This window comes from Rhinichthys klamathensis, unplaced genomic scaffold, assembly GCF_029890125.1.
Source record: "Rhinichthys klamathensis goyatoka isolate OS25496 unplaced genomic scaffold, OSU_Roscu_1.1 h1tg000687l_1, whole genome shotgun sequence".
NCBI classification, from domain to species: domain Eukaryota; kingdom Metazoa; phylum Chordata; class Actinopteri; order Cypriniformes; family Leuciscidae; genus Rhinichthys; species Rhinichthys klamathensis.
In genome coordinates this window covers 693,731-706,778 of record NW_026607115.1, presented here as the reverse complement: position 1 = coordinate 706,778, position 13,048 = coordinate 693,731, and the positions used below count along the sequence as shown (strand labels likewise).

General features: G+C 36.8%; 1 protein-coding gene across 1 annotated transcript in view; it reads right to left on the bottom strand.

The window, feature by feature from the left end:
* Nucleotides 1-1,834: 1,834 nt before the first annotated feature.
* Nucleotides 1,835-13,048, bottom strand: part of abcb7 (ATP-binding cassette, sub-family B (MDR/TAP), member 7) — a 77,759-nt gene continuing 66,545 nt past the window's right edge. Inside the window, exons 15-16 of the mRNA XM_056241991.1 lie at nucleotides 12,900-13,007; nucleotides 1,835-2,402 (exon numbers count right to left, since the gene is read on the bottom strand). Of these exons, the coding sequence (XP_056097966.1) occupies nucleotides 2,187-2,402; nucleotides 12,900-13,007 (324 nt within the window). The 3' untranslated portion in view covers nucleotides 1,835-2,186. The remainder of the gene's footprint in view (nucleotides 2,403-12,899; nucleotides 13,008-13,048) is intronic.

The window sequence follows — 13,048 nt, the reverse complement described above, 5'->3', positions numbered from 1 at the left end:
GTCAATGAGAAGCAAAGATGTCAAAATAATGGAAATTAAACATTTTTAAATGTTAAAATGTCACAGGCGTAACATTCAGATATAAACGTTTTTCTTACATTTTGAATATGCTTATGAGTCTACAAATCTTAATCATTCATTTTTAAACATAAAATCACAATTAAGAGCTAGTCATATAAATAAAACAATATTTTTATTTGATAATCACATGAGATAAATCCATAACGACAATAACCGTTTTCCTTATTAAATTTGACTAAAATAGATTTCACATGTAACCTCTTCCCTGAGTGTTATTTAGTTAATTTTGAATTAGCTATTTTGAATTCACTTTTTTTTATTATAATTTATTATTTAACTATTGCCATTTCGGTTTAATTTATTTTTATTTCAGTTTTAGTTATTTATTTTCAGTTAATAAAATTAAAGCTTCAACTTTAACTTATTTCAGTTTATAATTGCCAAGGCAACATTTAAATTTTTTTTAGTTTAACTTTAAAAAATTTTATATTATATAATATGTTTGTTTTATTTCTTTATTTCAGTATATATACTTTATATACGGAATTAAATAATATATAATTTCAGCTTTATCTCAATGTTTTTAAAAGTTTTAGTTACAGTAACTAACAATAATAACTCTGTGGTGTATTCTTTTTTCTTTTACTGTCCCTGGATTCTGAAATACATGCTTTATTTACACGATAGAGAACAGTATATCTTAATACAGAATTTTCCAGTTTACCAATAACATCATTCTAATACACTATTGGGAAACTTTAAGATGGTGTCAAGGATGCATAAAAAAATTAATATGATGAATATTACAGGACAATCTGAATCACTAATGTGTCCCATACCAAAAACAAAATCAAAACAAAACTATAACCTTAGAACAATTCTGTAAAAAACATACCTCCCAAAGTGCTTACAAATCTTGTCAGAAATATGAAAACCATGTATATCATACAGTACTTAATGCATTTTTTAGCAAAGCGAGAATTTACATGGTGATAAATATGATCAACCTGCAGTGTCCCACTTTACCGGCATTCACCCTTATAACAAAACTGCATCACTACTTATTTTTAAATGACAAACCAGCTCCACCACAAGAAGTCCAGCCTTTTAATACGTTTTCTTCATTACAATCTCAGGCTGATAACATCTCGACACTTTAAACAGTACATAAGGTCACACTTTAGTTTAGGGTGCAATTCTCACTATTAAATATTAGCTATGACTTTTGTCTCAAACTCCTAGTTACTGCTTATAATTAGTGAGGTAGTTGACTTTAGGTATTGGATGGATTAAAGGATGTGGAATATGGCCATGCAGAATAAGACATTAATATGTGCTTTATAAGTACTAATAAACAGCCAATATACTACTAATATGCATGCTAATAAGCAAGTAAGAACTAGATCCTAAACTTAAGTGTTACCCCTCCAAAAAAAAAAAAAAAAAAAATTATATAATGTTAAAAGGTTCATTACAGAGGTGCATTCAAGTTATTGTATGTATGAAATTAATTTTAATGTATTTTTCCAGGCAAAACACGTCACATCATTGACCCACTTCATTCACCCAACGTACCGTATTCATCTCAAACTCACATATGAATGTATTTGAGTGGCTGTAGAAATGTTACAACATCTTTCAAATACACCTCTATACATTCATGGTCTAAATATACATCATCATATAAATGACTGACAGCTTTTGAATGATTTCCACAGACGTCCTGTGGCCTGAAACAATGAACGCTTCCGCCAATTTGACAATTAGAAACTTTGTCGATGAAGTATGAAAGAAATAATTCTCAGACACTCAGTGAAGTAAGTTCATTTAATACAAGTTGTTAAATGTACAATCAGACTCAGATTTGGTATAAATTAATATTGGTTAAATATGAGACATCAAAGGTGTCAATGTTCACAGAAAAACTGCAAAATGATCCATATCTAACACACTTCAACAGACAAAATATCTATTGGATGATATGTGCGCTATATACAATGTTCTTCTCAGCACTTTGAGACAAAAATATTGCATTATTAATATGTACATACCCAAATTAAAAACAAGAGTTCCAGATGACACACGCAAATCTTTTCAAACAGGTTTGAATCACCTTGACGCGTGTGTAAATAAAGGCATGGCGTTGGCCCTGGTGTCTTCTGAGCTCAGCACGAGCAGTTCCCGCAGCCCTTCACGCTGTTCATGATCTCCTCCTGCAGTTTCTTGCGCTCCTCCTCTTTCTGGGACACGCGCTCGGCTACGGGCTCAGGCTTGCCTCCGTCAGACAGGATCCTGCTGTTTTGTGTGTTCCACAGGTCGGCGTACAGACTGCCCTGTGTGTTCAAGAGAGTCTGGTGGTCTCCACGCTCTGCCACCTTCCCCTGCGCCACACGGATGAGAAGAGAAAAGACAGAGTCGGGTGAGAAACACAGGTGGACAACAGGGAAATGTCCGGCAAGATCTCCATTACCACAGAATAAAACAGTCTCGTCTCTCAGTTGGTAAAAATACAATGAATGTGATGGAGGGGAAGATTTTCGGTTAATTATGACTTGAATTCCAGTCTATATCACAGCATCTACAGAGACACACTTCTGCTTATGCATTGCAGTGTTGGGCAAGTTACCTTTAAAAAGTAACTAGTTACAGTTACTAGTTACTTCTTCCAAAAAGTAACTAAATTAGTTACTCAGTTACAAATTTTAAAAGTAACTAGTTACTTAAGAAAGTAACTATTGCGTTACTTTCAAGTAAAATTAAATTTTAAATGCTCAAATGTGACCCCACCTCTACCCTGTCCGACTATGCGGTATGATGGGTCGTTCGCAATTCATGAGCGTTAGCCGTTAGTGATGATGGGTCGTTCGCGAATGAGCGTTAGTGATGATGGATCGACTTGTTTCGTGAATGAGCTTTTGATGGGTCGTTCGCCATTCGCGAATGAGCCGACTCTAAGAGCCGGCTCTTTTAGGTGAACGTCGGGAGCTGGCTCGCATGTCTGAAGAGCCGACTCTATTTTTTTTACAAATTTAGCCTATAGAAATTAAATAATTATGTAATAAAAATTGAAATATTATAGTCAAAGTAATTTAAAGAGCCGTTTGTGAGCCAAAAGAGCCGGCTCTTTTCAGTGAGCTGAGTAAAAAGTACGGAATGCCCATCACTACTAGGCGTGCTTTTAAACACCCGGCCAACTCTACCTCTGATTGGCTTACAATGACATTTTACTCTACCTCAGCCAATCGTCAGCATTTATGCACTTGTCTCGTGCTCTGCCCACTAACCAAGGAAGAACAGTAAAAAAAGTATTTGCCTCTCGCTCAGAGATCTAGTTGGTCTGATGAAAAAGAAAAACAGCTTCATCAGTTATAGTAACGCGGCGCATTTTTTGGCAGTAACGTTAACGGCGTTATTAAGATGAGAAGAGTAAATCAATTAGATTCCTCGTTACTGGAAAAAGTAATGCCGTTAGTAACGGCGTTATTTATTACGCCGTTATTCCCATCACTGTTGATTACACTCCTGTGTGTGGAGTTTGTTTTATGTCACGTCTCTTTTTGGTATCCTTGTGAGCAGCGTTAAAGGCACAGTATGTAAGTTTCACCACTAGAGGTCGCTATTCAAAACAATAACAAAGGCGTAGCTTGATCACACTGCTGTAGTAAATGCCACAGAAACAAATGTCATTTCTACATGAAAGGCAATAATTCAAAAAACAAAAGTAAATCCTATATTTGTGCTCAATTCAAGCTTGTAGAAATTAAAGTGTAAATATCAACGATATAAAATGAAGTAAAAACCTACTCAACTTTTCTAATACTGGTGTTCCCATCATGCACTGGAGCATGAATAATTGAAAAGGTTGATTTTTCACTGTTTTCCAGCTGTTTTATCATTGCTTTTGTTGTTAGGTTTGATAACTTGCCATTTTGTGACATCTGGATTAATTTTCTACTCAAAATTACACATTCATACTCATAAACTATGATCTATCGAATGTTAGTCATTGTGTACCAAGTAGGTCTCTGTGTTCGAGTGCCATGTTACTTCTATTATGTAGATACAGTATGGAATCTATACAATAGCTATTGTATCATTTACTCAGATGTTTCTAAATAAAGCATACACTTTAAAAGTGTGGTTTAATTCAGTGTTACATTGAGTAAAAAGTTAATTTAGTTCAATTTACTTAACTTAGTTAAGTAGATGTTACTTCATTCTATATGTGAAATTAAATACAATTAAACATAATAACTTGTTTACAAATGTTCATTACAAATGTTAAGTGTCAAATGAATGTTAAGTTCAATGGCGAGTAGATTTTACTTGATAATAACAGGCAAGTTGTACAGAGCAGTAGCAGTAAAGTTTACTTAAAATGTGTTAGTGCAAATTGTTACGAGGATTTTAGTAAATCCTAGTTATTTTTTTCAGCGTGGAATTGAACAACAATTGTTGTTGTTGTCATTCGACAGGACTAAGCCATGAAATCATATTCATATATGAGCTAATGTATTAAAGTTGTATTAAGTTTAGGGATGGGACGATTACCGGTTTCACGATAAACCACGATAAAACGTACTGACGGTTAGTATTATCGTTTAAAATTTAATTATGAGTTTAAAATTTAAATTTTAAATTTTTTCATACCAGTGTTAAGATGCTATGGAGACTAACAGAGCTGTTTTATTCAATTGTATGTTTGATATATTCCAATTTTAATGAATGTTCAAATACATTCATATTCACTTGGATTTTGGAAAAATTTAATCTGCATTACCCTTTTAAAATAAGTATTTACATTATTTACATTAAATCAACATAAAAAATACACTGGGGTTGTGTGATTAATCACCATAAAGTGTTAAATGTGTATACTTACGAGTAATCATTTCTCAATACCTTGACTCGAGTGAATTAAATGAAACACTAACACAGTGTTTGAATAATAAACACTTTCGTTAGTGTTTCACGATAAACCACGATAAAACGTACTGACGGTTAGTATTATCGTTTAAAATTTAATTATCATTAAAACCGTTTCTGATTAGCACTATTTTAATAACTCACTGTAAATGCTGTCCAGCCAGCAACAGTCTGACGCAGGCGCAGCGCGCAATGTTTTTTTTAAATTATTATTATTCGAGAAGGAATGGCGGAAGGCAGTGACAGCGCTCGGGAGATTTTCCACCCTTTTAAGAGGACCAAATCTGAGGTGTGGTCTGGTCATATTTTGGCTTTTACAAAAGTCCTGAGGGAAACTTAATCGAGGATGGTCACCCTGTCTGGCGAACAAAAAGTCGCTGCAATAGAAACACTTCAAATCTGCCGAGTCGTCTTGTGTGACCATCACCCACTGTTGTATAGCAAACGCAGGGCAAGTTAACTTTGACCTCAATACCAAAACTACTGGGAAATAATTGGGCACAAAATGTTGTTTTGAGTTGAAATATTTTATGGCACTCACTTGAAATAGACGTGCAGCTTCCTCGAAGAAAGGTTCGCAGCAAGTGGCTTTGAGCCAAAGACGAACGAACAACTTCAAACAATACTATTATTAAGAGTGACATTGATTTTAATAGATTCATTGTAACGTTACACTTATTACACCGATTTTTTTTCAACACCGACCACATAATTACGGGGACATATTGAATTGAGATTAATGTTTTAAATCTTACCCGTTTATAAATCCATTTTGTTCAGCGTACAAAACAATCGTCCAGACAAGATGATCACAACAATATTATCAAACTCTGTAAAGAATAAATCAACTCTGATTTCATTTTCAATACAATCAAAAACGGTAGACGCAAGGCGGCAAGTTGTATTTGAATGAAACGAGAGCGCGCGCCCGTTGTGATTCATGGATGTGCGCCGTAATAATGCGTTGCTATTGACGACGGGCATTATAAAGAAGGAAAGAGCACAGAATAGAATCTCGCTTAAAAAACTGCATAGAGCTGCTTATTTATTTGTTGTTTGTTGATTTTCAAATATAAAACTTGTTGAAATGTTTTCAGTGTGAGCATCAGTTCTTTTTGAACACTTTCATCTCATTTTAACAAAACCGTGATAATATTGATAATCACGATAATTTTGGACACCATAATCGTGATATGAAATTTTCATACCGTCTCATCCCTAATTAAGTTACTGTGGTTTGAAGCAGGGTGAGGCCGAGAGCCGTGAGAGAGGAACGAGGAACGAGGAACGCGACACAGAGTCCCACGGAGGAGCTCTGGAAGGATATGAGGAGGAGAGACGACAGTGAAGGGTGAGAGAGGACCAGGCCTGGGACATTTCACACTGCTTTTTTTATTATGCTTATATTACGCAGTTGGCCTCTGCCACTCCATTCTTTGTGTTGTTTGTGTTTATATGGATAAAGTTACATTTAACGTTTGCCGGTTCCTGCCTCCTTCCCTGAACTTGAACTTTGTCAGTTATGTTTGATCACTTAAATTCACATTCTTTTATTTCATTGTAATAAAACAGCTGCAAGTGCTGAATTACTACTCATACAGGTCACTATCACTTTAGAAGTAAATTATTGGGATAATGCAGAGCTCTTTTACTTGGTCAAAACAATCCTAATAAAATACATTTGAGTGTGCTGGAAGTTATGTTATAAAGTTACACAATATATAATTAATGAGAGTTATTAGTTTTTCTGTTAATTAAGCTATCCCAACAGTTGCTCACCTGTCTAATAATACACAATATATTAAAGCGTCTGTGTTTGTTTTTAAGTCGACAAAATATATAATATTGTTCTAGTGGTTTTTGTATATTTTAATTGAAAAATCTAACATATGGTGCCTTTAAGGCCAAATAATACTTTGTTTTAGCCTTTCAAAGTAGACTGTGCGTGAACGGTCAACATGCGCTTTAGAAAGTTTTCTTCTAAAGTGGCATACGGCACATGCACTGTATATGAACCCTCGCGTAAGCATAAAACCAGAACTATGCTTTGGCCATTATGAATGATTTTCAAGGCACAACAGTGAGAGCATTTCACTTGCATTTGTAACTAAAAACAGATGTGTGCAAACTATAAAATGTATTTAGGAGTACGTGTGTGAATAAGTAGATCCCCACGGGTCCTTAAAAAGCCTTAAATTAAGTTATTTTTTATTTTTATTTAAGTCCATAAAAAGTCTTTAAGTTAAATGGTATAACAAAACTTTTAATAACTATTTTACACAATCACAACCAATAATGTACATTTATGACGATAGATTGCTAATAATCTACTTCTGATGAATTATGACAATGTTTACTTTTTGATTTTATAATATGCTTTATATATGAAAAGTGCATTATTTATCTCCCTCATCTATTTGAATGAGCAGCTGAAAGTAGAAAAGGGAGACATTTCAAAATAAGAGTCCTGGTGTATTTTGGGCTTGCTTATGATTAAAAGTCCTGCATTATACAGAACTTTTTTTTCTGGTTATTATCAGTTACACAAACTACAAGCCATTCAATGCGTTTAAAATGTAATTTTAATTTTGAAGCAGAACTATTTAGAAAATCTAATGTACTTTATGTCTTTAAATTTTGCTTGTAAAAGTCTCTAAGGAAAAAACAAATGATTTTAATTTGTGCCCCTAAAATTCTCTATGCGCTTCCTTTTTTAAATAGCACGTGCTCCTCGAAAAATTCATCTTAAATAAGCCAATTTAACAACAAAATAATGGCAAGATGTCGTTTTCTTTTGAGTCTCTGTGGGCTGTATGCAAAAAACAATTCACAACAGTCTGTAGGCAAGACTCCCAAACACGTGATTTTTATGAAGCGGTTCTTTTAATGAATAATTCAGAAAGGTGAGTTTGAATTATATCGCTGAACTGAAACCATCAGAGCCAGTAACGAAATCAACATCTGACTCACTCACTGAATTTAATTTCTTTTCACCCTGTTACTTTATTTTATCCTATTTAATTAAATGAACATTTCTTTGTTTTTACAAACGAAGAGTTAAGCCTGACAATCGGCAGCACGTCACACACAGCTTAACCAGAACATTCATTTAACTTTCAATGAGACTCGTTAAGACCCCGCAAGGTTAACAATAATCATCTATTTTTCCACCAGGGTCGTTGTGTGAGAACAGCGCCGATGCACAGCAACGTTCTGATAAACACACACACGGAAAAAACCCTGAGCGTTTATGCAGGCTTTGCCTTGGGATTGTTTCAGGAGGCCAGAGGGTGTTTTTCAGCATTTAAATCTTCGTTTCTTTTATCGATGTCTTGATATTCCCCAGCATAACGCTGCCTGCAGACAGAAAGACTGTGCGGCTGCATCTAAATTGGAAGAACTGGGCAAAAACAAGAGATTTAGGGCCATGAAGGGGCACTGACGGAGAGAGAGCGTGTACATGTTTGAGGAAGGTCTAGAGAGAGCAGAAAGACAGCGGTGTGGGCGTTCATGCAGCACTGCCTCTTAAAAGACTGCCAGCAACAAAGCAAAGTATGAAATGAGCTTGCACAATGACAACTGAATGCGTCTCCCGGCTGTTTGCTAGTTACTTGCATCAATTACGACGCCACTTTTGACTCAAACACTGATAGCATTTTTAGCAGCAGTGTCGTTTGCAGCTTGAATGCCGTGCAATCACACCCCGTTTTAGAGACCGCCGGGCGAGCGCAACGCTTCACAACAATATTTGAACGCAAGGTTTTCTCCCCGCTGCAGCTGCATCACCTTCTCCACCCCCTCACCCGCACCCAGATTGAAAAGGTCTCCACACATGGGAGACAAACAAAGGTGTCGCTGAGGTATTTCCACTGTTAATGAGCTAAAGCGCTAACGAGCTGAAGACGCCGTGAGACTGCTCTTTATAGTCATGAGCGTACAACACCAGCTTCAGAAGTGTGCATCAACTCGCATACTTCCACTGCACACTACAAAGAGGAATACTACTTTTGAAAAGGGATGCTAAAACTGCTGGCACTTCGGTACCATCCCAGTCTTTCTACAGTACAGACCCGTTCACACCAAGGACGGTAAAGATATAGTTTTAAAAATCATTCTAAATGTAAAGAATAGCAGTCCACATCACAACTACAACAATAACAGCACAGAGGATTCAATCAATCAATAGTGCCCCTCTCAAACAAATATCAACGATAATATTGTGGTCAATAAAACAAAATGCAGTTGATTATACTTAACATGACAATGTGTGCAAAGCTAAAGTAGCCTAAATTCACGTTTATTTTTACGTGTCTGTCAGTCTGAGGTGTCGTTGCCATTACGCGTCACTATGGGTTGCGTCACTTGCGTGTGTGTTGCTTCGGACTTGACTGAAGGGGTCAGTCTCCGTTTTTGAGGGTCTAAAACTCCGGAGTAGTGTGTGTGGACAGCAGGCGTAACTAGGGGTGTAACGGTTCACAAAATTCACGGTTCGGTACGTTTTTCCGATACAGCAAAAAGAAAGAAATGCCAGATAAATTTCCTTGACTTAATTTTTTTTATTATATTTTTATTAAAACTTACATCATAAAGTATGATTTTTTACTTTGAGCAATGATGGAGCTATACTTGACTTTTCTTAGGAGCATATAAAACAAAACAGCTCCTTGGTCAAAATGAAATGTAATATTGTAGTAGTTATAAACAAAGGTTTATTTTAGTTCAGATTAACATTTGAGGGCAGCAACTGTATTCATAATGTCGAAATAAAACCGACGTCATGTTACTTGAAAGCATTATAGCCGACTATTCCTGCCAAACTTCCATGGTTACAGTTAGTAGTGTTACTACAGTAAACCCATGGTGAATGTTGCTGATCTGTGGACACTGGATAGTTCATTCATGGCACAATGTTTCTTCCTGGTTTGGACGTCAGCGCTATTTGATCCGTTAATAACAGAGAAATGTGAATGTTTCTCACTAGATCTCGCAGCGATGTTATTACTTCAGTGGCGAACTCAAATGCTTTCTTTACTGGATTTCGCTGTGTAGTGACAGTGCTGCTTGATTAAGATCGGCTCGCGCTGCATTGGTCCAAACTGATAAACTGTCCGTCAAACACACAATAACGAGCAGCTCAGTTTCGTTCCGCTTACATTACATTTGCCATTTGATGTTGGGCAATGTTGTGGTCACGCCAGCGTCTCTTACATTATGAGCGCGCTTGCCCACGCGCGACGCGCCTACATTTGAAATAACGAAATTTTGGTCGGCAGGAAAAAACGAACGGTTCAATACGAATACGTGTATAGTTACACCCCTAGTCATAACCGTAGCTAAAGTTATGCGTTCTAAAATGAAAATGCACTAGTGTAAACGTAGGTATCCCACAGTCTGCTCGGAAACCGATGCTCTCGAGCCAAATGTGGCTCTTTCAGTGAGTATATGGCAGGAGAAAAACAAACCAAACAATTTAACTTTTTTTTTTTTCAATAAAAGGTAGTGTCGATTCAATTAAAAATCAACATATTTCAAAATATTACTTAATTCATTGATGCCTGTTCGTCATGTATAATACACTGACCAATCATCATCAGGCACAACACGTTCAAAGTTCATTGGACAATGTAAAGTGGAGCGGTAATTTTACGGTCATTCATAAATCGTTTGAAAATTATATGGACAAACCAGTGCAGGAGACGTGTAGCAACCAAATTAATTCAAGTGGGAACCTTTTTCCATGAATGTATTGATGTTGATTCAAAAAGATATAAGAGACAATGCAGTGTCATTGACAAACTCCACACCCATTTCATGGGCACATTTGGAGGATATAGTCATTGTTTCAATTCAAGCTGCTGAATGTCCAAGGTCAGGTGGGCAGTGACGGCAGCGAGAGAGCTCTTCATCATTGCAATGAAGGACACAGAAGATGTGAATGCTTTCTTCCAGTCCATCTGAACATCTGACATTAAAGGGATAGTTCACTTTGAAATTAATTTTTGATATGTTTTAGCTTACCTCAAGGGCATCCAAGATGTAGGTGTCTTTGTTTCCGCAGTATTTTCAATTTTGATATTTTTAGGTCGAACCTTGTCTGTCAGTCATATAATGCAGGTCTATGGTCACCACCTCAAAGAGCATGCACAGAGAAGTCCAAATTAAACATGATTTAATGACTCGTAAATGTAAGTACACATTGATGGCCTGAGACACGAAACGAGCGGTTTGTGTGAGAAAACGAACAGTATTTATATCGTTTTTACCTCTTGTAACCACAGCCACTTCCAAGTGATCTGAGGGCGCGGGCGCTTCGGTCTGGAAGTGATCTCTCGCGCGTGTACGTCACTCATTGTTTACACAGAGATTTCGGAAGTGTTACCTTTCACTGTGAAGATTTAAATATATTTAGATATACAGGAAATCGCAATGGAAGACAATTTCGATATATCAACAGACAACTTTGAATTTATCACTTCCGGAGCTTTCCGGCGCTTGCGCAGACCGAAGCGCCCGCGCCCTCAGATCACTTGGACGTGGCTGTGGTTACAAGAGGTAAAAACGATATAAATACTGTTCGTTTTCTCACACAAACCGCTCGTTTCGTGTCTCAGGTCATCAATGTGTACTTACATTTATGAGTCATTAAATCATGTTTAATTTGGACTTCTCTGTGCATGCTCTTTGAGGTGGTGACCATAGACCTGCATTATATGACTGACAGACAAGAACGGTTTGACCTAAAAATATCAAAATTGAAACTACTGCGGAAACAAAGACACCTACATCTTTGGATGCCCTTAAGGTAAGCTAAAACATATCAAAAATAAATTTTCAAAGTGAACTATCCCTTTAAACTGATTACACCACTTGTTTCCATGTAGACCAGCAATCTAAGAAGCACCACAAAAAACATTTGCACCTCAATGCAAAATACAACAAAAATATGCAAAGGATGCTAATGTTTCCCAGGGTCCCCTTGTGCTGCTTTGACCTCCATGTGAAAAGCAGAGCAGACAACATTACATAAAGGCGATTTTAGGGCTGTGTATGACATGCCTTTGTCGTGGTGTCATCCAAATGAATGTATCTAGACAGTATGTCGACATCTCAACTGCATTCACTAGTCGAAGCATTGGCTGAACAGTTGAGCTTGATCTACATGTGGCGACAGCAGAAGGACCATCGTTTGATACAAAACTGCATCAAATGCATATTCTCTTTCTATAATAACCTGAAATAGTCAGACATATAAGGTGAACCTGGATTCCTGCAAACCGAATGTCGCCCACAGGCTGACAGACACAATAAGCGAGTGGCACATGGCTGTTTCTTTGCAACACAACCAGCGTGAACCTTTCAATGGAGCAATGTGAGCTTTTGTGATCATCTCTCCACTCGCACACTCTCCGTCGACGTCATGCTGGACTCGCCGGAAACAGGACAGGTGTCCTGCGTCACATGCTAATACTACAACTAGTACGCAGTCATGCAATCCTTCATAATTTCCAGTCCCGCTTTCATAAATCAATTTGCTTTGATTTTCGCTACTGGTATTGACGCGTCAGATAAACATTTTGCCATGGGTTCAAATAATCTCAGCTCACTGTGTCATAACCATTCAAACCACAGAATAAAAAGGAGTGGACATTTATATTCATTTATAGCTATAATTTTTACATGCACATTGTAGAGTAAATAGTAAGTACTCCTTGTAATGTAACTCGCTATTTAGGTGATCGTTATAAATTGACCGATAATCATCGGCTGCCCTTTAAAAGGTCGGCAGCCACTGGGGTCAGGGTTCAAAATTGACCGAACTTTGACGTTGGTGTGAATCTTCATAGTTTTTCTTTATAGTATTTGGAATTGAACACTGTATTCTTGAACAGTGCATTCGCTTCCTGAACGTGATGTCTGTGTGTTTCGCCACCTGTCACACATATTTAGCTTACCTGGTTTAGTACAATAATCTCATCTGCATCCACAATGGTGGACAGCCGGTGCGCAATAAAGACAGATGTTCTGTCCCTCACCATCTTCTTCATGGAAGTCATAATATTCTGCAAAGAAAATGAGAAAAAAATAAATAAATCATGAGGTG